The sequence below is a fragment of the Otolemur garnettii genome, unplaced genomic scaffold (assembly GCF_000181295.1).
Source record: "Otolemur garnettii isolate 467f Iridium unplaced genomic scaffold, OtoGar3 scaffold00198, whole genome shotgun sequence".
In the NCBI taxonomy this organism is placed as follows: Eukaryota; Metazoa; Chordata; class Mammalia; order Primates; family Galagidae; genus Otolemur; species Otolemur garnettii.
This window is the reverse complement of record NW_003852593.1, coordinates 2,408,541-2,434,269: the sequence shown is the minus strand read 5'-3', so window position 1 is coordinate 2,434,269 and position 25,729 is coordinate 2,408,541. Positions and strand designations below refer to the sequence as shown.

General features: G+C 49.4%; 1 protein-coding gene across 1 annotated transcript in view; it reads left to right on the top strand.

Moving 5' to 3' along the window:
* CLNK (cytokine dependent hematopoietic cell linker) overlaps positions 1-25,729 on the top strand; it is a 114,166-nt gene that overhangs the window by 36,507 nt on the left and 51,930 nt on the right. The window contains exons 3-4 of the mRNA XM_023507705.1: positions 7,147-7,218; positions 16,476-16,504. Coding sequence (XP_023363473.1) covers positions 7,147-7,218; positions 16,476-16,504 — 101 coding nt within the window. The remainder of the gene's footprint in view (positions 1-7,146; positions 7,219-16,475; positions 16,505-25,729) is intronic.

Below are 25,729 nucleotides of genomic sequence, written 5' to 3'. Positions count from 1 at the left end.
GGAGAGAGAAAGAAAAGGTTCTGTGGGTTTTCTTGGAACATGGACGTCAAGGACTCAGGCCTATTTTCTTATTCTCTAAATTGGATTATCTTTTTTTGTCTTTCTCTCCTCGAGAAGATGAAGAAGAAAACGGAGCATTCATTTAAAAGGCACTCAGGAAGCTTACTGAGAAAACAGGGAGTGGGGAAGTCAAGGCCGGGCCGGGGGCACCGGGGCCGCCCTGAGCCTCGGCTCCCACAGCCCGTGTCATTTCTCTGTGCCTCATTTTTTTCATTTGTAAAATTAACAGGTTCAGGCAGACAAGATCTATTTTTCCACCCAGCCTCATGCTCTGAGATTCTTTGAGGCTATAACTCCAGGAAAGGAAGGAGCTAAAATGAGATGCCACCCTCCACTTTGCACCTGCAACCCATAGACAGAGCCGGATTATTCTAGAATATTCTGAACCCATTTTATGCCTTAGTAAACAAGAATTAGTTACTCCGTGAGGGATTCCTCCCTCCATCTATGGACCTTCTCATGCACAAGTGTTTCCTTGCTGCTCTTCTGCGTGAGATCACCACAGGTGGTCCCTGCTGTCAGAAAACACAGCGTCTAATAGAAGATGTGCCACAGATGATAACCGTGCGGGAAGCCGCCTGGAAAATCAAAGCCTGACCCATTTCAGGGAAAACCCTTCCTCTAATTCGAGAGAAGCCAGAAGAGGGGGTGCAGCCCAGGTGGATCCCGGGGGCCTGAAGGAAGCCCGAGGAAGGGCCACCTCCTGACCAGAGACGAACTCTGACTAGGGGTAAATCCCACAGGCAGCTGTCAGCTTTGCAGAGAGGAAACCAGGCCAGAGCTGGGAGGCTGTCCTGACCCGGGGAGCCATTCAAAGCAGGAGTAAACAAAGCAGGGAAACCGTGAATGAAGGAGGCAGAGGGGCGGGAGCACCTTGCCCACCAGGTTGGCCCCTCACTTGGCCACCAGCTTCCCCAGGGCAGCACCCGTCCTGTCTTGTCCACCTGAGCCCCAGGCCTGTCATGGACTGAATCCCCCAGTGATGCCATTAGGAGGCGTGGCCTTTGGGAGGTGATTAAACCGTGATAGTGGAGCCCTCGTGAATGGGCTTGGCACCGTGGCCACAGTGGGGATCCAACATGAAGACAGCATCTGTAAACTGGGACACACACCACTCCGGAAACCGGCTCTACCCACCTCGATCCTGGCCTTCTCAGCTTGCAGAGCTGTGAGGAACCCATGTTTGCTGTTAACCCCAGCATAAGTTGATTTGTTCTGGCAGCCTGAGCTGACTCAGACAGCCCTAGCACAATACCCAGCCCAGCTACCCAATAAATGTTTGACCCGAGGACGCACCAGGAACTGCTTCCCAGTTTCAATTTGGGTCAATGAGGAATTTAAGTTTCTAGTAAGGACATTTGTTCTCATGACTGAGGGACAGAGCCTTTTGGAAGGGGGTAGGGGAGGAGAGGGACAGAGTCCAGAATGGAGCTTGCTGTCATTCACTGAGGAGAGAGCAAGTGCCATTCTGGTTCAGAGATGAGCGTGCCACAGGTGCCCAGGTACATTTGGGAAAGATTCTAGGAATAGATGGTGCCTGTGCTGGGACCAGAACACCAAGGTGGACTGAAAGACACAGAGCTGGGGAAGCAGGAGGGGGAGAGAGATAGACTTACAGGGAGAGAGATGGACTCACAGCCAGAGAGATGGACTCACAGCCAGAGAGGTGGACTCACAGCCAGAGAGGTGGACTCACAGCCAGAGAGGTGGACTCACAGGAGAGAGATGGACTTACAGGGAGAGAGATGGACTCACAGCCAGAGATATGGACTCACAGCCAGAGAGATGGACTCACAGCCAGAGAGGTGGACTCACAGCCAGAGAGATGGACTCACAGCCAGAGAGGTGGACTCACACCCAGAGAGGTGGACTCACAGCCAGAGAGATGGACTCACAGGAGAGAGATGGACTCACAGGGATACAGATGGACTCACAGGAGAGAGATGGACTCACAGGGAGAGAGATCGACTCACAGTCAGAGAGAGGGACTCATGGGGAGAGAGATGGACTCATGGGGAGAGAGATCAACTCACAGTTAGAGAGATGGACTCAGAGGGAGAGAGATGGACTCAGAGGGAGAGAGATGGACTCACAGGGAGAGAGATGGACTCACAGCCAGAGAGATGGACTTGCAGTCAGAGAGATGGACTCATGGGGAGAAAGATGGACTCACGGGGAGAGAGATGGACTCACAGCCAGAGAGATGGACTCATGGGGAGAGAGATCGACTCACAGTCAGAGAGAGGGACTCATGGGGAGAGAGATGGACTCACAAGGAGAGAGTTGGATTCACAGGAAAGAGATGGACTCACAGGGAGAGAGATGGACTCATTGGGAGAGATGGACTCCTAGGCAGAGAGATGGACTCACAGGAGAGAGATGGACTCACAGGAGAGAGATGGACTCACAGGAGAGAGATGGACTCACAGCTAGAGAGATGGACTCATTGGGAGAGATGGACTCACAGGAGAGAGATGGACTCACAGGAGAGAGATGGACTCACAGGAGAGAGATGGACTCACAGCCAGAGAGATGGACTCACAGGAGAGAGATGGACTCACAGGAGAGAGATGGACTCACAGGAGAGAGATGGACTCACAGTCAGAGAGATGGACTCACAGCCAGAGAGATGGACTCACAGGGAGAGAGATGGACTCATGGGGAGAGAGATGGACACACAGGAGAGAGACAGACTCACAGGCAGAGAGGCTGCAGGAATAGGGAGAAATGGACTCACAGGGAGAGATGGACTCACAGGCAGAGAGGCTGCAGGAACTGAGCACTTTAACTCACTGTGTTTCAGCCTAGTAAGAAGTGCAATTTTCCTGGAGTGCAGGTTGTAAGATAAAACCAGAGTTGAAATGATGGCTAAGACCAACTGTGGGGGACTTTTGAGTAGAAAAGAATTAGTGCCCAGGAGATCAAGTAAAGAACTCATGCAGAGACCCTGAAAGATAAAAGGGAATTCAGGGAGCACTGGACAGGTGAGCTGCTGAGCGCTGCCCCCGGGTTCTCACAGGGATCGGGGAGCACTGGACAGGTGAGCTGCTGAGCACTGCCCCCAGGTTCTCACAGGGATCGGGGAGCACTGGACAGGTGAGCTGCTGAGCGCTGCCCCCGGGTTCTCACAGCTTCGCTCAAGAGCATCTCTCCTAGAACATGGGTGGTAGGATTTCTCCACAAAATTTCAGCTGCCTATGTTTGGGGACTCTTTATCCTTCTGTGCGTAACACAAGGATGGGAAAGTGCTTAGGATGTACTTGATAACTGTCTCTTACGGATGCCATCAAGCAGCCCAGCCTATGAGGTCTCCAGATGGAATAACCAAGGCTCAGGGTTGCCATGGTTCAGTGATGGTCCCGGGGAGGGTCTGCAGGCACAGCCAGCTCCAAACTCAGGACTGTGAGAGGCACAGTGAGTACCGTGCCCACAGCGGTCCAGCACCTAAGGTGTTGAGGATCTGCAGGTGCCAATGGTCCCAGGGAGGGTCTGCAGGCACAGTGATGGTCCTGGGGAGGGTCTGCAGGCACAGTGATGGTCCCAGGGAGGGTCTGCAGGCACAGTGATGGTCCTGGGGAGGGTCTGCAGGCACAGTGATGGTCCCGGGGAGGGTCTGCAGGCACAGTGATGGTCCCGGGGAGGGTCTGCAGGCATGCCAATCATCTGTGCCTGCTTCCCAGCTAAAGGGACTTCCTGCAGGATAGCAAGGTGTGGAGTCATCACAGTCCCCAGATCAGGAGAGAAACTGCACTACTCCAACAGGTAACAACAGTGACAGGTCCAATATACTTTGGCCAGGGGTAAGCATGTCCCGTGGTGGGCAGCGGCCAACTGGCAGGCCCGCTCCCTTCCCTTGCCCTCCACAGCAGAGAACAGCTGAAAGCCTTCTCGTCCCCTGCAGACCCATCAGCAGTCTTCCGGGTGCTGCTCCCCATCACTCGGACCCTCAGCGTGGCATACAGCAGAGCGTCTGTCATCTCTGGCGTCTGCCAGTCACACCAGTGAAGGAGCAGGTGTCTAATGAGATCTGGTGTCCTCATCTGTGAAATGAGGCCACCACGGGTGTCTAGTGTGAGCCTCTGTGAGGGCACAGTTGCTCCCCCCGCAGGGTCTGCACTTACTCCCTGTTAAAACCTTTGTCTGGACAGAGGCCCTTCTTGGTAACTAGATCTTTGAAGTATACATGTGGGTTCCCCAAGAAAACAGAATCAACAGAGTTGATGTTACATGTCTGACTTTATATGCATGCACCCCTGACCGCACAGAGTCACACCACAGAACAGCATCCTGGTAAATGATGAATTTGATGAATTTGACGGGCAGTGGCCCTGTAAGATTAGAGGGGAGTTGAAAGATTCATATTGCCTGGCAAGGCTGGCGCCGCCCCGACACTGCAGCACAGCGCCTGTGTTTATGGTGACGCGAGTCACACGAGTAAGCAGCCCCGTGCATGTGGTGACGCGCAGACATCACACTCAGTGATGCTCACGACTGGCTGTGTCACTGGCTCACGTATTCACTGCACCATCACAGTTATTTTAGCATGTACCCCTTCTACTTATATCTTAAAAACATTAATTGTGAAACAGTCTCGGGCAGCTTCTCCAGGAGGTCTCCAGAAGAAGGCACAGGAGGTGACAGCTCCATGTGTGTCATCTCCCTGGAGACCTTCTGGAGGGACAAGAGGTAGAAGGCAGTGATGTCACTGATCCCACCCTGTGCAGCCATCGGCTAACATGTGTATTTGTGTGTTAGGGTTTAATAAAATAGTTTAAAACATCACAAAATAAAAAATGATACAAATTTTTAAAGCTCATTGAATAAGTATATTTAAAAAAGAAAATATTTTGTGTAGCTATACATCATGTTTGTGTTTTAAGTTAAGTGTTATTACAAGAGTCAAAAAGTTTGACCTGGGCACTCATAGTTCGATGATTAGAGCGCCAGCCCCCAGGCACTGGGGCTGGTGGGCTCGAGCCCAGCCTGGGCTTCTAAACAAAAAGGAAAAGAGTCAAAAAAAAAAATAGTAATAACAAGTTTATGAAGTGAAGTAGTTACAGTAACCCAAGGTTCATTTATTTTCAAAAACAGAAAAATATATTTTAATAAATTTAGTGTGGCCTAAGTGTACAGAATTTGTAAAGTCTCCGTGCACAGTGGTGCCCGTGGCCATCCCCTGTGCTCACCACTCCCTGACTCCAGGAGCAGCTTCCAGTCCCACAAGCTCTGTTATCATTTTTGCTGTGTTGGGGAATTTTTGGTATTTTTGCTGTGCCTTTTCTGTCTGGACATGTTTAAATATATAAATACATGCTAGAGTGTTGCAGCTGCCCCCAGCACCCATTATAGTAAGGTGCTGTGCAGGCTTGCAGCCTAGAGCACGAGACTGGACCACGTCCCCGTCCAGGTCTGCGTAGGGTCACTCTGAGATGCTCACACGATGACACCAATTTCATGATGCAGCCCCATGACCACGTGACATGTGACCATATGTGCATATATGTCTCTATAGATGGAGACAGAGCAAGATTTATTTTAAGGGACTGGCTCACAAGATTGCAGGGCTGGCAAATCTGAGTGTGTAGGGCAGGTGGTCTACAGATCTAGGAAAGAGGCAATGTTTCCGTCTTGAATCTGAATTCCACAGGGCACTGGGCTGGAAACTCAAGCAGGCTCCTTACGTGGCAGTCTTGAGGCAAAATTTCTTCTTCTTCTCTGGGAAACCTCAGTCCTTGCTGCTGAAGTTTTCAACCGAGTGGATGAAGTCACCCACGTGCTGGCAGGTCGTCCACCCTCCTAAAAGTCTACCGGTTCAAATGTTGATCCCATCCAAGAAATACCTTCATGGCAACACCTAGACTGGTGTTTGAACACCCAGCCCAGTTGACACACAAAACTCACCTCCCACCAAGGAGCTGGCGAGGCAGGGCCTATGTGACCGGAAGCCGTGAAAACTTCCCAAGTGGTGAACTCATTGTCAGACTTCCCTGGCAAGTTCCTCTCCACAGGGTCACCAGCTCATCTTTGAGGGCTGGTCAGCAAAATAAAAATGTAAGATAGTCCTTACCATTTTAAGATAGGAGGGCTCCTGAACTTGAGAGGATGGGCCCTGTGGAGATATATTTAAATCCACACTTAAAAAAACAACGCTGCAGCAGGAGGTTTTGCCTTTAGCCCTTCTGGATCGGGCAGTGCTAGCCGTGGACAGTGACCAGCTTCCAGGCCCAGCTGTGTTTGTCACGTCTCCAGAGCTGGGTCTTTGCTCTGTCACCCCAGGAAAAAACAGGACAGTGCTGGGGTCACAGGCCAACAAGGAAGTTATCGAGGACCATTTGTGGAGGAAAAAATCACCAGTCGGTGTTTGATGGAGCTCCTGAAATGTCTCCAAAAGAAAAGCAGGGATGTTAAACTTGGCTAATTAAATGAGCCAGGGATGCATAACAATGCTGGTTTATGATAGTGAATGTAGTTAATGAATGTTAACAAATTAACTCAATGTGAAATAATTTAATCTCTTCATAGCAAAGTGCCTAAATTATATGGGAGCTCAATAAATATTACTTGAATCAGAGTTCATTGCTAAACAGTCTGCCTTGCTACGTCGGATAACGTTTGCCAGACACTCTTAAAATTCAACTGACATAGGAAAGCTTCCAGAATGTTCTTTGACTCATGGTCGCTGTCCCTTCAGTATCTTAACAGTGTCTCTTCAACCTTTTGGCAACAGAGCCATGCTCTTCGTTTTAGGACCAGACAGGTGCCAGTGGGACCAAGGAAGAGCCAAGGTCACCTGCTGACGGGGGAGGGGCGGCCCACAGACGCTCGCTGAGGGGACATTTCTCTGCCCCACACCACTGCCCCCCATAACATAAAGCCCTTACCTAAAAAATATTTAGGTAATTAAATTACTTTAAACACAGAAATTTTTCCCCCAATGGAAACACAAAGAGAGATTCAGAATTATATGTGAGACGTAATTCCCTAAACCTGACTGTGTGGTTGTCTCTGTGAATGAATGCACTTAATTAATTCTTCCTCCTAGCTTCTTCCTCTTCCCCGACTGTAATCTATTTTCTTTCATCCCAGGGGCAACAGAAGGACAACAAAAGAAGGATCCAGTGATTTGAAATTCCAGAACTTCGCTCTACTGAAAAATAGGTCAGAATATTTACTTGTTTATTAACAGAGCAGTAAAAATTTTAGTTCTCTGGGGAAGAAGCCGACCGTCAGGCATAAACACATCTGCACACACAGAACTCGCTAAAGTGGCAGAATGGCCTTGCTGGAGGTGATCTTGGAGGTCACACAAAGACAAGGGTGCAGGCAAAGGGACCGGGCGGGGTCAAGCATCCCAGCTGTTGTGTGTCACAGACCTGGGCGGGAAACCCCCAGCCCCCTCAGCTTTGCAGGTCAGGCCTGTCCCCACCGGCCACCCGGGATACTAAGCAGCCGGAGAGGGAGCCACTGAACGGGAGGCTGCTGGGGAATGATGGGTCAAGTGATGGGTCAGGGGCCAGGGCACCGGCCCACCGTGGAGTCTCAGGGCAGGCAGACGAGATCCAGCGCCTACACCCTTCTTTTCTTTTGTCTTTCAGTAGAGCAAGGCATTTAAGGAGCAGTTATGGCATTAAAACTTGCACAGGCTCCTAAAAACACAGAGACAAAAAATGGAGTCCTGCCCTCCAGGGGCACACAGACCAGTGGAAGTCAGAAGGGAACCCTGACTTGATCAGGTTCCTGGCAAGTGAGCGAGCAAGTTGAACTCAAATTCAGTGGGGCCTTGGCCTGCCCTGGCCAGTGGGCTCATCTGGGACCTGCTGATGCTCAGAGCCCTGGAGAGGCTCTTCCACCCGACCCGCTACCTGCACCCCCCAGGACAGCCAAGGGCGCCTATGAGTTACACCGATTCTCACGTCCCAATTTGGTCCACTCAGTCAGTCCACCAAACGCCCTTCCGTCCCTACTGCACGCCCTGTGCTCAGAGCAGTCTTGGGTCCTACGATGTGCTAGAATCAATGTTGTTCCCAAGCAGTGAGTGAGTGAGTGAGTGAATACCCGCACGACACAGTACTTGAGGTATTTTTCAAAACCACTTTAAGCAAAGGAAAATTCGTGACTGTTCTCAGGCTTCTTCACTGTTTACATTAAATATATTTGAATAATGCATTTTGAGTTCATTTTTCTTATTTCTTGACAATAGCAAGAGATGTGAGATGGAAGGGTTAGAAGCCTTCCTTCAAATGGAGTGGGCTGAAGCAATTACATACATCAAAGTAATATTTACAGTTACATTTTAGGGGGAAAAAAAAGACAGACAGAGAAGAGCAGTGAGTTTTTCCAAAGCAAATTATTTCAGAATGTGTCATAGCATGATCAAGATGTATTAAAAAGAGCAGCAGACAATGTTTCTGCAGCCTGTTCCAAACCATTTATAAACCCCAATTTTTTTAATGTCATATACGTACAAATCTCTATACCACTGCGTATTTTATAATAAAAGTATTACATGAATATAAATTAGTATTAGAGATAGAAGATAAATTGAAATGTCTGAAAACTACATATTTGGGTCCACCATCTTTCTTTAATAACTATTAAGCCAATGAATTCTCACCCATAAAAATTATAATTATCAGCAGTTAACAAGGAAGATGAGGAGGAGCTACTGGTGGACGGCCCTGAAGCCAGAATGAGTCCACGGGGCCTAGATCTCAGCCTCACTGACCTGCAGCTTCTGTCCATTCTAGCTCCTCATATGCTTTAGAAACGGTATTTGAGGCCAGGCGCAGTGGCCCATACCTGTAATCCCAGCACTCCAGGAGGCCGAGATGGGCAGATCACTTGAACTCAGGAGTTAGAGAGCAGCCTGAGCAAGAGCGAGACCCAGTCTCCACTAAGAAATAGAAAAACTAGCTGAGCACCGTGGCTGGTGCCTATAGTCACAACTACACCAGAGGCTCAGGCAGGATGATGGCTTGAGCCCAGGAGTCTGAAGTTGCTGTGAGCAAGGCTGACGCCACAGCACTCTATCCAGAGTGACAGAGTGAAACTCTGTCTCAAAAAAAGAAAGTACGGTATTTGAAAAGCGGCGGCATTCACCACTGAATTCCCTGAACCTCTAGCAGGGCCTGTGTTTGGAAAGCAAGTCTGTCGCAAGTTCCTGTGTTGGTACAAGTGCTCCCAGCAGAGTCTGGGGCCACTGAGGTTGGAGAGCGCCGTTGGCGTGAGCATGGGCTGTGGTCCACACCCAATGGGGAATGTCTAACCCATTACCTGTCCTTAAAGTCACTGTACTGGGTACTGGGTAAATCATAGATGAACACACAGGCCCTGCCAGCAGGGTGTCCAGTCTGTGGTGAGGGCAGGACAGGGGTATGGGACAGGCCCTGTCAGCAGGACATCCAGTCTGCAGTGAGGGCAGGACGGGGTGTGGGACTCCAAAACCCTATGTATAATATTCCCTGAGGCCACACCATACACTGTGGCTGAAACAGACATAGGCCTGCAGGAACACAAGGGACACAGGACCTGTGAAGTGGATGGTTGGCCACGTTCACACTTCAGTGGAGGAGGAGCTAGGGTCCTCGTCCCTGCCCTTCCCAGGCCCCAGCCTCCTCCTGCTCTGCTGTGGACACCAGCAGTGTGATGCTCACTGTCAGACCCTCCCACTTAGTCACCCGCCAACTGGATTTTTCCTTCTGCCTCTGGCACCTGCAGCAACAGTTGATTCCAGGGGGACAAGGTGCAGGTGGCTGTAATAGCCCAGGGCCCATGAGAGCCAGCCCCACCCTCTGGAGATGGGGCCCCCTTCTATTTTGTGACAAGGAGGCCCTCTCCTGGGTCCCTCCAGCCAGGCAAGCCACAGCTGCCCATGTGCTCTCTTGACCGCCTGGTCTCACCCCAGTGGCCCTTCAGCTGCCCCAGGACCTTGCAGCACTAAGGTGCCTGTCACAGACACGTCTGCCCCTCTGGCCACCCCACTGGGGAGAGGGCAATGTGTCCTCCCAACAGATCTCACAAGTAGAGAACTTCACGGCAACCCCTTCACAGAGGCCGTGTCAAATGTGGTGATCAGGCAGCTGTCCACGGGAGCTCCGACGTAGGAGATGCCCATGAGCATTTGCTGGAGCGGGGGGAAGAAGAAGGGGAGATAAAGGCAGGACCTGCCAGGGCTGTACGGTGCTGATACCCTGGGATGCCGTTAGCTGGTGTCATAGTATCCAGAGCCTCGTCCAGTGCCTGAAACTAGTAGACACTTAAATAGACGAGAAAAGAAAGCTACCAGGGGAAGGATGGAGGGGAGAAGAGACGGAAGACGGAGGCCAAGTAAGGGAGGGCCGGAGGGGGCAGCAGGGATTTCAGAATCAGAGTTGTTCTGCTCACCGAGGCTAACAAGGTATAGCAAAGCCAGCCCGCCCCCCGACCCTCTGCCATGGAGTCCATTACAATACCAAACACCTTTTTTATTAAATCATAACTGTGTACATTAATGCATTTAATGTGATTATAAGTTTGTATACGGTTTGGAACGCTTACATCAAACTGGTTAACGTAGCCTTGACCTCAATTATTTGTGTGTTAAGACATTCATACTCTACTCACCATATGGAATTCCTGAAGAACACCAGATACTTTTGTTTCCATCGGTAACTTACATAAGAGGGATTGTAACTTACAAAGACCCGTTTTCCATCCTCGAAGAACTTGAAATCTAGTTGAGGAAAGAAAAAATAGTAAGGTTTAACAATAGGAGATTTAAATAATAAATTAGTACTCACCATCTTCTAGCTTCTTCACGTTTATTCTTAGAGCAAGAAATGCCGCAGGCGTCCAGAGGAGGGAGGAGCCAGGCAGGGCCGCTTCCCACGGAGGTGGGGTGGGCTCGGCCCCCCCGACAGCCCTTTGCAGGGAGCAGGGGTGGCACCAGACACTTCTCCAGGCTCCCCTCAGAGAGTTGCGTGCCCCCAATATTTTTATAACAATACTATAGATAAAAAGGACCCTTGAGAGCATCAGGAATGGCAATGAGAAAGAATGAAGCCCCATGTCACTTATTAAATGTGGGCCTTGGCCTGATTCCACACAGGCTGAATTGCATCTGCTTCAGAGCAATGTGCACTTGGGAGGTGCCCTGAGGTCTGTGAATTTAAGCTGTATGTATGTGTGCACAAGCTGAGTAGGCTCCAACTGCATGTTGGGCTCTCTGCTTGCCTTGCTGGGACAGGACAGGTCTGTGCACAGACCCAGATGGGTCTGCAGTGAGCCTCTGGGCCCTGCCACCCCTGGGACGCTCCCCTGCTCTGAGCAGCTCTGTGCACGGTGTGTGGTACTCACACAACACGCAGGGTGCACAGGCCTTAGGCTCTGCACTAGGCTCCTGGTCTCCCTCTGAGGAATTCTGAGCTTGACAACGTAGGTGCCAGGGACATGCCCAGCTGGAAAGAGGAGGGCAATGGTGGCCACATGGGCAGCAGTGTCCTCACTGCCTTGCCCCTGGACTCCATAAAGTCCAGTCCTTCCCTCCCCCATTAGTCCTGTGTGTGTCTGTGTCATTTTTCTGAGATGTAGCACTAAGCACCCTTGATCCACACGCCTGGCAAAGCCCGGCACAGCCTCCAGGATGGCATGGGCCTTGCTCTTCTGTCCCTCCAGCCTCTGCTCTCTGAGCTCACTGTGCATCTCCAAACCACAGTTGAGGCTGACGAGGGCCCTCCACCTCCACATGGCAGAGAGGAAGGAAGCTGAGACCGACTGTCCAGCAGGCTGGCCGGGACCCCAGGGCTAGCCTCAGTCCATCCACTTGTGAAATGAACGGGTTAGTTCCTCATCTGTGACGTCCACTCGGTGCTGGTCGCATCTGTAATAGCCCTGAGACTGAGATAAAGACACTTCCACCAAGAACTGCTGTGAGATTTGGGTGAAATCATTTTTGTGGCGCACTCAGTTGCCAGCGCCACACAGACATCCAAATAGAGGGAAGGCAGGAGTGAGTCTAGAAGCCTTAGACCCTTCTTCATCTCTCTCTAGACGTATCAGTTGTCTTTCCAAAGTCAGGAAATTTTATTCTAGAGTAGCCTTTCAATTTCAGGGGCAGAATTTGGAATGAAACATGGAGCTGAACCAGTTAATTGCAGAAGTCTGAGAAAAAGAAAAGCCTGGTGGTGTGAAGTCACCCTGATCACGCCCCACGGGCTTTGCTGTCGAATTCTGGTTAGTGCCTGGGGAGACCCAGAGAGGACTGGGTACCACACTCAGGGGGCGATGGGTTATTGGTCTCCGTGCTGGGAGCTTGACCCTGGAGACGGGGCCAAATCCCATCTCTATGGGACCGGAATAACACGCCATCCAAACTCTGTTCCCATGGATAAGTAGAGCACAAACCACACTGCCCACTCCATCAAATCCAGTTCTACCAGGCAGTGGGAGAGAGAATGTGTTTACTTTTGCATCCTTTAAAAATTAAAAATTATTAAGCCTAGTAAATTATTTAAAAGTATTAAAAATTAAAAATAATTCCAAATTAACAATCTGTATTTGTAATGAGCTTTAACTATTGAACACCACAGGCTTCCAAGGGGTCAGCGTCATCCATACCCAACTCTCTAAACTCCCTTGCCGGGCGCTGACACCTGCGTGTACACGCCAGAAACACAGGAGGAGACACGGGCTTCCCGCACACCCCAGCATGAAAGGAGCAGGGGTGAGGAGGTCGAGTGTGTGGCTGCCAAGCAGACGCCACAGCCTCGTCCTGTTCACACAGGTGGCCGTGTTACTGATGCCAGTGACAGAGGAAGCTGGGCACAGCCTCGTAGCGCCCTGGCAGGAGGCCCTGCTACCATAGGGGCCTCACTGAACACAGACGGAGCATATCTTCCCGGCGACATCCTTCACTAAGCACCCTCGGCTGTCAAGCTCTGAGCACTAACACAGGAGTCTTTCCAGACAGCTTGTCTGCTACTGGTGTTCAGACGATGTCCCTACCCCAGGCAGACAGAACTGTGGTGCTGGGGGCACTCGTGGGCCTCAGGAGACTGGTCCCCGCCTTGCTCTCTGCCCTCCCTGCTTTGTTCACCGGCACAGCGGGCTCAGCTGGAATAACAAGCCTGGCCCTGCTCTGCTGACGCTTCCTCTGCTGACTCCCTTGGCCACCACTGACGCAGGAGAGCCCTGGGGAGCGTGACCCCGGGGATGCGACGCGTGAATGAGCAGCGTCAGTTGGGCCCCACCGGCAGGGACAGTGGATCAGATAAGCCACTTTCAGACAATTGGGAGGAAGCGCCCAGATGCGGAGAGCTGGGCAATCCCCAGGCTTATAAATAAGAAGGGATTTAGAGCTGGACAATGCCAGCCCCGCCAGTCACCCATGTGCTGCTCCAGACAAGGTGCTGCCCCTTCTCAGTCACATCTGCAAAGTGGAGGTGGAAATGCCCACCCCGCAATATCCGTGCCGTGAGCCTGTGCGTCACCTCCACAAGCTGCCTCCCACCCCTTCACTTGCTGTGTGTGTGTGATGAAAACACGATGTAAGATTTACCCTCTTGTGCAACATTAAATGTTCAATAAGGATTGTTAGTGGCAGGCGCTGTGCTGCCCAGTAGACGTCTAGGACCTACTTAGCTTCTATGACCAAAGCTCTGCTCCCTTTGCCTAACAGCCCCCCCTTTTTTCTTCCCCCAGCCCTGGGCAGCGGCTCCTCCACTCTGCTTCCGGGAGTTGGACTGTTTCAGATTTATCATAAAAGTGGCATCATGAAATATTTTTCCATTCACAGGTCTCTGTGGATCTCCAAACTCACCTAGTTGTAGATGTTTAGCTTTCTGTAGGTTAAAATAATTAAATTAAAAAATTTGAACTGGAAAAAATAAATAAATTGTGAGAATAAACATAAATAAGTGGGTTGAACTAACCCATAAAAATAAAATGCCCAGCAGCGTTGAACCTGGCTCAGGGCCTGAACAGGTGCCTGGAGATGCTGACTCTTCCCTCTCCTCTCTGGACCCCGCTGTTTAGATGTCAGATGACCTTGGCTCTGCCTTGGAGATTCGGAGACTTGGTTAGAATGATGCTCCATCAAGTCTAGGCTTATTTACCCTATTTAGGAGACCAGTGAGTGGGACCGCAAGTTTCCAATATGCCTTCGAGCGTGAAGCCTTTGATTCTAAAATCCAGATAAGGCCAACGTCAGAAAAAGGCTGAACCCTAATTTAAAAGCCGAAGCTCTTTCTGGGATCCCAGGAAGAGTTGGCCTCACTGTTTCCCAGGCTCGGGTCAGCATGCTGCCTGCGTTGGGACGGCTGCCTCGGACCTCAGGGACGACATGGCACCCTCACACTGAGCTCACCGCACACACACGCAGCATCTTCACTCCCCCGTCATGAGTCGCAAGTCTGAGGAGCCTTTTGCAGCCTCAATGAAAGGCCAAGATGTCAGAGAAGAGACCACACATCTCACGTGTCGAGAGAGTGCTCCCTATGGCAACCTGTTTGGAAGGCAGCCTGGAGAACCCTCAAAGAACTCCAGCTAGACCTCCCACCTAATCCTGCAATCAAAAAATCCTTTCTACCACAGGAACATTTGCACTAGACTGTTTACTGCAGCTCAATTTACAATCACCAAAATGTGGAAACAGCCTAAATGCCCCCCAACCCAGGAATGGATTAACAAGCTGTGGTATATGTACACCATGGAATACTACTCAGCCATTAAAAAAGATGGAGACTTTACATCTTTTGTATTAACCTGGACAGAAGTGGAGCACATTATTCTTAGTAAAGCATCACAAAAATAGAGAAACAAAAATCCTATGTACTCAATTCTGATATGAGGACAATTAAGGTCCAGTACACAGTGGAGATGGGGGGTGGGGAGAGCTGAGAAAGGGAAGGAGGGAGAGGGTGGGGGGACAAGGGGTGTGGGACACCTTTTAGAGGCAGGACACCATTATAAGAGGGTCCTTATCTAACAAAAGCAATCAGTGTAACCTGGTTCTGTGTACCCTCAGTGAAACCCCAACAATAAAAAAAAGAGAGAGAGGGAGAGAGCTCCCGGGCCCTGGTTGTGTGGCCTGCTCCTCCTGGCTGAAGTGCGGCCAACTTCTGCAGGGCAACCTGAAAGGACCCTGCTGCTACCACAAGGGGTCTGCAGCCGCAGCTGCCCAGTGCCTCCAAAGCCCACCTGGTCACATCCAATAGGCCCAGGGCAGAGAACACAGCAAGGATCCGTGAGGCAGGTAGGCTGTGCCAACCCCCTCCCTCTCAGTGGCTCTGTGCACTGGTCGGGTGTGGAGCTTTCTAAATGCCCCATGCCCTCTTCTGAGCCAGTAACCGCTTCCCCCGTGGGCATTCTGAGGATGAATCTGTTGAACAGAAGGCAAAGAGTGGCCCAGAAGCGGGAGTGTGAATTGGGGTCTCCTGGTTACCAGCATCTGGCTGCTGAAGCAATTCTGTGCCCAGCATCCCAGCCACGGAGAGAGGCCACATAAATATTTACACCCAGCGTGCGTTGCGATGCTCAGGTAATTGCTCCTGTGACGCACATGGAGAGCCTCGGAGGGCAGGTGTCGTGCGAGGGCCGGGGATGATTAAAGACACAAACAAGTCGGCTGGTGGAAGCTGCAACCTGCGGAACTTTCTGCTGCCTTGGGGCTTCTCATGTCACTGACCACAATCCAGGGAACATGCACTTCCAAAAGCACGTTCCTGGGGGACGTGGCGGCTTCTTCCAAGACCAGGTGGGAAAAGGGACAACTCACCAAAGCGGAAACACAGATGGCCCCGCGTTTCGGGGAAAAAACCTCCAATCTTATTAGACATCAAGGAAGGGAAAGGGGTAAAATAAGACACCAAGGGGCAGGTGGGCCGTGTGGCTGGAAGGGAAGATTCCCTGGGGACACAGACGGCCTCTTCACAGACGGCTCTGTAGACAGTGTGAACTAAAAATTTGTGCCTGCCTCTCAATGTGAAATAAATACAAAAAACATAAATAAACAACGATCTGAATTAATATGGATCGTTATTTACAAGAGTTAAAACTAGCAAGCACTTGAATGGTCCTTCCAAATCTTTGAAGACTATTTAAAGATACAGAATGTGTCTGTGACATCAGAAGCCTATACGTTCTTCTGACATATCATTTTACGCACCCACATTTAAATGTATGCACATCTTTATACACATACACATGTCTGTACAGGAAAGTCACCGAAAGATAACCTGAGCTGTTGACTTTTGTTTTCTCCTACAAGCTTTTTTCTGTCTCCTGTATTCTCTATAAAAACACATCACTTCAGGTCTATGATAACACACATCGGGGGTTTACATCAATTGTCAGGGCGGCGTTTGAGGAGCACCTGCCGGTGGGAGGCAGGTGCACTCCGGGCAGCTGATACTCACCTTGGTTCTCTTTTTCTTTCCTAGGTCCTGGCCGCGCCTCAGCAGTGCCACAGGTGAGTCAGGGCCCTGCCGTCCCAGCCCTGGGAAGCTCAGCACCAGCCTCTGGGGCTCTTCACATTCTTTTCATGTTACTTTTGTTTGACTTTTCATAAAACAATAGGCATTTTTGAAATGGTAGTCGTCGCTCATAACCCTTCTCCCCAGCTGCTCCCAGGGTCTATGACTGGAGAGCGTTGGAGGCTGGCAGGTGAGGGGGGAATCCCAGCTCTCAGCCTGAGTTTCTCCATCCGTGAAATGGGTGTGCATCTGCCTCGGTGCTGGTGTGGTGGCTGCTCACTGATGTTCAGTCAGCTACTCTATATGGGTGACTTTCCACCCATGTGCTGTGACAGGATCCTATGAGTGCTGCAACATGTTTAAAAGATCATTAATTCATTTATTTTCAAAAGAAGGTCAAAGCACGGGACATATACTGTCGTATTCACTTTTTATTGATCAACATAATTTAAGTGTGCCACTGAAGTTTAACAGTCAGTTCAGGTGTGGCAGGAGAGGAAAGGGTTGAAACCCACTGCTCTGTATACTAGGGTTTCCCGAAACGGGTGGAGTGAAAGGAGGTCCAGAAGCCCCATTTTACACTTCTCTGTGTCTCAGAGCCGATTTCCTGGTACTGGGTACTTCGTAGGGGCCCATTCAAGTTTGGGTAAAAGTATGTGCCATCTGTCTTCAAAGGTTGTTATTCCAGGGAAAGTCTATAGATCAAGCTGGTGGCTCAATACTATGACAGAAATGAGACAGAAAAATTAAGAAAGAGTCCAGAGGAAGTGTGCAGGAAGTGCTGACATCACAGGAAGCTGTGAAGTCAGCAAGTGACTCTGGAAGGTTGGCGGCAGCCCAGGTCAGGGGGAGGATAACAGGCGCTGGGCGCAGCCCACCCAGCAGTGGGAACTCAGCAAAATCAGAAGCGAATCGTGAAGTCCAAGTTTAACCGGAATGAGCCCCCAGCTCATTAAAGTCCCCAGTGGGGCCTGCCGGAGGCTGTGTTCTCTCAAGGAAGGCGCCTCCTAAGCGCTGCACTCCTTGCCCTCAAGCAGACTCTCCCACCAGCTGACCCCCTTCCCTCCTGTATCCACTGAGTCCTGCAGGATCTAGAAAATTCTAAGGGGCGCAGCGCCCGGGACCACGGTTGCTTATCTGACACAGTGGCTGGTGAATTATAAACCATGTGGGCAAAACAGAGCAGCCACTCTGCCTGTGCCCTGCCCCTCACGTGTGCTCCCGGCCTTGTCGAAAGAGAACTGACAGGGGGGCCTCCCGTTTCACTGACAGCTTTCCAGAGACACAGCAGGGAAAGAAAACAAATCAACCCCCCCAAATGTCAGTTGAGATAAAGCTGCCAGGGCCGGCCTATACACACGGGAATCTGCGCCCTGGCGGCAAAGCAGGCGGCCCAGCCTGAGTGAGCCCGTGGACCAGCACAGTGCGTGCAGAGTGCGTGCGGCTGCACCCGCGTGATGAGGGGAGGGTTCTCACGCCAGGGTGCTCCTCACAGCTGCCTAGAATGTTCCTAGCTGCTTCAGCTGGCTCCATCTTCTACCATGGGACTATTTAAAAATAGGGTAGGCCGTCCACGTGAGAAAATACTGTATCACCATCAAAACACGATGACGGGAGAGCTCATTCACTGCCGTGGATAGGCTAAAATGTGATTTGGGGGAAAGACAAAAAAGCAGTACGCGAGGTGTGACGTATAATATAGATTGTGTGCATGTGTGTGTGTGTGCATATGTATGTGTGTGCATGTGTGTGTGTAGTGTGTATGCATGTGCATAAATGTGTGTGCATACATATAGTGTGTATGCTTGTGTGTATGTGTGTGTGCATGTGAGTGTATGTGTGTATGTAGTGTGCGTGCATGTGTGTATGTATTTAGTGTATGTGTATATGTAGTATGTGTGTATATATGGTGTGTTTGTATATACTGTGTGTGAATGTGTATATATAGTATGTGTGTGTGTGTCTGTGTGTGTGCACATGCTGTGTATACACAGTGTGTGTGTGTATAGTGTGTGTGTGTGCACCTGTGTATACATGTATGTGTGTATATGGCATGTGTGCACACGCCCATGTATACATCATGTGTGAGTGTGTATATATAGTGTGTGTGCACACGCCCATGTATACATCGTGTGTGTGTATATAGTGTGTGCACACGCCCATGTATACATCGTGTGTGTGTATAGTGTGTGCACACGCCCATGTATACATCGTGTGTGTATATATATAGTGTGTGCACACGCCCATGTATACATCATGTGTGAGTGTGTATATATAGTGTGTGCACACGCCCATGTATACATCGTGCATGAGTGTGTATATATAGTGTGTGTGCACACGCCCATGTATACATCGTGCGTGTGTATATAGTGTGTGTGCACACGCCCATGTATACATCATGTGTGAGTGTGTATATATTGTGTGTGCACACGCCTATGTATACATCGTGTGTGTGTGTATAGTGTGTGCACACGCCCATGTATACATCGTGTGTGTGTATATATAGTGTGTGTGCACACGCCCATGTATACATCGTGTGTGAGTGTGTGTATATATAGTGTGTGAGCACACGCCCGTGTATACATCGTGTGTGAGTGTGTATATATAGTGTGTGCACACACGCCCGTGTATACATCGTGTGTGAGTGTGTGTATATATAGTGTGTGCACACACGCCCGTGTTTACATCATGTGTGAGTGTGTATATATAGTGTGTGTGCACTCCCCCGTGTATCTGTACATACAGAGTGTGTGTGTGTGAGTGATTTGGCCATAATCAAATACTTACAGTGCTTGTCTTGGTACGTGGCATTATCGTGATTTTTATTCTCTTCTTTTTTGTATATCCCATAATCTCCTTCAGTAGCATATAGTTTATTAAACTAGAAACTATCCTAAGGAAAACACTCCAGGCCTGGAGGAGACAGACATGAACTCAAACTGGGGCACCCGCCCATGCCCAGACCTCTCGGAGGCTTAGAGCAGGGCAATGTCTTTCCACAGAATAAACTCCTAAGTTCTTCTCTTTCCTCTGAATAAAGAATAAAATTGGAAGAAGATGGTCTTATTTAGAAAGTGGGCCCATCTGCCTGACGTCACTGTACACAATAAAACCCTAATAAAAATAGATACTGGCTGATTCAAATAAATAGACAAGCAATTTCATTTTGTCCAAATATATACATATATATATGTGTGTATATATATATTTTTTTGGAACGCAGTCTTGAAGGTTGATTTTTTTTTCTCCTTTTAGGAGGAAAGTGAAGTCCCACTAAAAACCCTCCCTCCCACATTGTATATCAAATAGGCACATTGTACCCCATAAATGCATTAATGTACACAGTTATGATTTAATAAAAAATTTTTTTCAAATCAAAAAATGAATAAAAATAAAATAAAAGTGAGCGAGGGTCGGGGCTGCGGGCGGAGGCGGCACAGCACGTGCGTGCCTCTGGCGCCCCCTGCCGCCGCCTCCGGGTGTCGCGCCCGCTGTGCTCGGCAGAGGCGGGGTCCGCGGGGTCCGCGGGGTCCTCCCGGAGGGCGGGGATCTTGCGGGACAGAGGCAGATACACATTGACAGTTGAATTGCTGGGATGAGGTGTTTGCCCAGTTCTTATAAAAGCAAGTCATGATTTCAAATCATCCCAGGACTGGTAAACCCGAGGAGGAACGCCTGTCTTCAAGACTCAGTGTATGAGAATCAGAACCAGCCCTGGATCAGCCTCGGCGGAGAGGGAGGGAGGGAGGGACCCGGACCAGGACCAGGACCAGGACCGTCCATCCCTCCTGAATCTCTGCGGGGCACCCAGGAAGGGGACAGGAGACGGCTGCCTTCCCTATGGCATTCATTCATTCACTCATCCACACATTCATTCATTCATTCATTCATCCACTTTGCAGTCGGTTCACATAACCAGCTTTAGGCACTGATTTTTTTCTTTAAAAGAAGAAAATTAAAACGAAAGATCCTGGAGACACAGCTTCTGAGTGTGAAACGCCGTCCTTTTCCAATGAGGAAGTTAAGAGCTAGAGCAGGGAAGTGAATTTCCAGGGCCACCTGGTGAAACATTAGCCTGCTCTTCAAACTCCCATTCAGTGTTTCCTGGGTAGCTATTTCTGTGAGTTCGGACTATTTGTGGCTCGAATTTTTTTTTTTTAATCATAGAGCTTATTAGTATCATTTATTTCAAGAGACCTTTGTGGCATTCCTTAGGAAATACTTCCTTCCTCATACAAAAGGGGTGTTGAACAATTCTCACATTGATCTCATGTCTTTTCTTCACACTTATGTGACTTGAAATTATTAGCTCCTAACAATTAAGACACCAAAACACCCAGGGAGACAGAGTTACTCTCTGTCCCCTGTGTATATCTGTACACAGTGACTTAATGACAAGGACACATCCTGGGAAATGTGTCATTAGGCAGGTCCATTGTGCAAGCCTCTTAGTGTGCTGACAGAAACCCGGATGGTCTAGCCTACTACATACGTAGGCTGTGTGGTCTAGCCTGGTGCTCCTGAGCCACAAAACTGTACAGCAGGTGACTGCACTGGACAGTGTAGGCAAATGTAACACAGTGGTGATATTTGTGTATCTAGACACAGAAAAAGGACAGTAAAAACACAGTACAAAAGATTGAAAGAGTACACTGGTAGAGATGCCTGCCATACTAGAAGCTTCTCTGGTTGAGTCAGTGAGTGGTGCGTAAATATGAAGGCTTGGGACACCACTGGGCATCTGGACTACGCTAAATTTATTAAAATATATTTTCTTTTTCCTATAATAAATTAACCTTAGCCCACTGTAACTACTTTTTACTTCGTTAACGCTTTAACCTTTTGACACTTTTGCAATAGCCCAGCTTAAAACACAAACACGCCGCCCAGCTCTGCACACTATTTTCTTCCTATTCTCCTTCCACACGTTTTTAAATATTTTTTGTATGTTTTCCTTTTTTAACTTTTTAATGTTTGTCGTTGTTAAAAACTAAGACACAATCACGCACATTAGCCTAACTTACGCGGGATGGGTATGCTCAGTACCACTGCCCCCTTCCCACGGGAGGGTCTTCAGGAGCCGTAACGCTCGGAGCTGCCATTTCCTGGGAGATGTAGCAGTGCTGTCTTCTGGACACCTCCTGAAGGACAGCTTGAGACTTTTGTACTGTTAACTTATTTTTTACGTAAATTGAAGGAGTACACTAGAAAAAAAGAGACAGACAGTATAGCACAATACAGTCCATAAGCCAGTGACATCACCAGTTGCCGTCAGGTACCGTGACTGCACGTGACGGTTCGTGCTACACTTCCTATGTAATGATAGGTAACATTTACTCAGCAATTGTTTGGTACCTAGTGACCTGCAGGAATTTGTCATGAATTGTCTCATTAAATCCTCCCCATTAGAAAAGTAGCTATTCTATTCATTTTACAGATGAAAAAACTGAGATTTAGGAAATCTGGCTCTCTGTCAAAAGTCCCATATTTACCAATTGGTAGAGCAAGGAATCAAACCAAAATCTGACTCCAAGGCTAAAGCTCCTAATTACTGTGTTATACTAACGCCAGTATTTTCCTCAACTCCTGTCCTATCTATTCATTTTTTGCCGACTTTTATTTCTTATTTCAGAATATTATGGGTGCACAAACGTTTGGTTGCGTGAGTGGCTTTTATGCAGTTGGAGTCAAAGTTATAAGTGCCCCCTCACCAAGATAGGTCCATTGTGCAGCTTTGGGGTGAACTTCCCTGTTCCCTCCTCCACCCTCCTTGGCTTGGTTCCCACTGAGTTTTGTTGCATATGTGCACGTGAGTGATGACCAACTAGTTCCAATTCAATAGGAAGTACGTGTGATTACTTAAAAAAAATGTGTAAGTACGTTTTTCCACTGTTGTGACACTTCACTTAGAAGAATGGTCTCCGGGTCCATCCAGCTTGTTACAAAAGGTTTGAGTTCATCATTTTCGTTTTATGGCTGAGTAGGACTCCGTGGTATACATAGATCAGGTTTTATTAATCCACTCACGTATTGATGGGGACTTGGGTTGATTCCACATCTTTGCAATTCTGAATTGTGCTGTAAACATTCAAATGCAAGTGTCTTTTTGATCAAAAGACTTTTTTTTCCTTTGGGTAAATACCCACTAGTGGGATTGCTGGAGCAAATGTGAGATCTACTTTTAGTTTTTTGAGGACTCTCCACACGGTTTCCCACAGACTTGGCACTAGTTTGCAGCCCCATCTGCAGCAGACAGGTGTTCCTTCCTCTCCACATCCACACTTGCATCTATCATTTGGGGACTTTTTGATAAGTGCCATTCTCTCATATGACTGGCAATGCAGTTCCACCCACCTTCTCACCACACACAAGTAAGTAACATGTCACACCACAACATTACACCAGCCATGACATCACTGGGCAAGTGGGATCTCTCAGCTCCATTATAATCTCATGGGACCACCACCATTATTTGGTCTGTCTTTGACTGAAACTTCATATGAGGCACCTACTGTGTGCATATAAATATTTTTCTGTATCTACATCTGTCTCTATTTCTAATTCTCCCTCTGTCCCTCCTTCTTTTCTTTCCTCTCCCCTAGTATGAGGCCTACAACCAAGGTTTTTAAACATCATAATCCTTCGCTCAGAATAGCGACTAGGAGCATAAGGAATTCTACCCCTGCCTTTCCCGCAGACGTGGATCGATGCCAAAGTGAAGATGTTTGCAAGTTTGGAACAGGCTGGGGGAAGGGTGTGGACTGTCATCACACTGGGATGAAGTCATCTTGACGCCCTCTGTCCCCAAATAACTTCTAGTTCCTAAAAGATAAAAACTGAGCAAGGCATTGCAGCGCAGAGGCGAGCTCCTGGGGTGTTAAGTCTGGAGCCTGGAGTGTGAATCAGTCTCTTGTGACACCACCGAGTCCTAAGGCCTGAGGAGGAGGAAAAAGGAAAGGAAGTGACGTATGGAGTGTGCTCGGGCGTGTTGTAAACGTGCCCACTTCGCAGCGTGGTGCTGGGACTCTCTATGTAGTTGGGCAGACTGAGTCCAAGGGACGGGTGAGAGTCCAGGGAGAAGGGACTGGAGGGCTCAGATCCGTCATGGTGCCCTTGTGGGTGTTGGTGTGCCCAAAAGTGTTGGCCTCTGGTTTTCCTTCTTCTCATGAGGGGTCACCCCAGATGAGGGGGCTACAGGGTCCTTGTGCCTCACAGCTGGAGGGGACCCCACTTGAAGAACAGTAGTGAAGAATCGGCAGGTGGATGTTGACAGAGTCAAGTGCTGAAAAAGCCACATGTTTTGCTTAAAAATCAGCACTAAATAACAAGCAAGTGCCTGGTGTAGATTTGAAAGCTGTGCTAAAACCTCAATTGAGAGAGAAAGATTGGTCGTAGAGGTGACCTTGAAATAGCAAACATAGCACATGGCTTCTTGTGGATGGGCACTGAGCCGGGAGTTATCCTCTGGATGTCGCGACTAGGTTTGGACACCGATTCGGGAGTTACCCTCTGGATGTCACGACTGGGTTTGGGCATCGAGCCGGGAGTTACCCTCTGGATGTCATGACTGGGTTTGGACACCGAGTCAGGAGTTACCCTCTGGATGTCGCGACTGGGTTTGGGCACCAAGCCGGGAGTTACCCTCTGGATGTCGCGACTGGGTTTTCCACCTTGATTCCGTTGACCAACACCTCTCAATAGGGACAGGCAGCGGGTAATATGATTCCATTCTACAAGTTAGCATTAATGGAGGCTTGTAAGTGAGGGAGTTTAGCTGAGGTCACACCCTGAACAGGTGGCCCGGGGTTTAACCTGGGCCTTCCCACCCTGAAAGCTGCCATCTTCTTCACACCTTTGGTCGACAGCACAGCCACGTGACTGGGGAACTCCAAGGCAAGCCCCACCCAGAGCTGAAACATCAAAGGCTGTGAGACACTTTTTAAAAGTCCATGAGGCTTAAAAATCGTAGATGTTTATTTTTTTTCCTTCTGTGAGTCACGTTCCGAGACAAGCAGGCTCAGGCTCCCCGACAGCTCTGCTCCCCGACGCCCTGGGAGACCCCGTCTTCCTGTCTCATCACTCCCCTCCTCATGTTGACCTCAATCCTAAAATAGCAACATCTGTGCTGCAGGAGGCAGGAGAGAGAAAGAGAGAAAAGAAGAGCCAGAAAGAGCGTGACTCGAGAAAGCATCCTGGAAATTGTGAGCAGATTTCCCACCCAGACTCCACTGACCAAACCTTGGACGCACGGCCGTGTGTAGGTACTAGGAAGGCCTGGTAGGCGGCCACGTACCCCACTAAGCAGGGGACACACACCTGTCTCTGCCAGGAGCACCTGGTGACCCTGCGATTCTCCCTGCCTCTTTATACGTCAGCCCAGCAGCAGCTCCTAGCATTGCAGCCAAGTGAAGCCTTCACTGCCCTCCCTCAAGCCTCCTCTGGTGACTCAAACAAAAACAGAAGCTGACTTTGCTTCAAGAACCAGTCTGGTGCAGGAATATCTGAGAAACCTGTCACTTCCCAGAGAAACAGAAAGTCCTGAGACTCTGACTCTGCAGCTTCCGAAGTTTGCTTCTCTTCTCAGACTAGACAAATACGTTCCCGCCGGGGGCTCCACTGGGGACCCTTCCACCGGTGATGTCCTGTGACGGTGAATATCCTATCACAGCAGCACTTGGGGGCTCAGCCAGTCACTCTGTCCCTGGAAAGGCACCGAGGCCTGGCAATTAAGGCTGTGACGTTGCCACCGTGCACTTAAGTCGGCAGCACTGTGCAGACAGCTCAGTAAGGCCCCCAACCTTGGTGTATCAGCGGCTCACTGCCGTGTGAGAAGCGTTCATTATCCCTGTTGTATATTTTTTTGTGCTGTCCGGAGGATGTCAGGGCTTGAATTAGAGCAAAAAACAAAACATTCATAAATTTCTTGTTAAACTTGACAGGAGTCAGATGCCCCCAATGGCTCACACCCGTAATCCCAGCACTGTGGGAGACCTAGGCAGGAGGATCCCTTGAGCTCAGGAGTTTGAGACCAACCTGAGAAAGAGTGAGACCTTGTCTCTACTAAAAATAGAAAAACTAGCCAGCATCATGGCAGGCACCTGTAGTCCCAGGTACTCAGGAGGCTGAGGCAAGGGGATTGCTTGAGCCCAAGAGTTTGAGGTTGCTGTGAGCTGTGATGCCACAGCACTCTACCCAGGGTGACAAAGTGACACTCTGTCTCA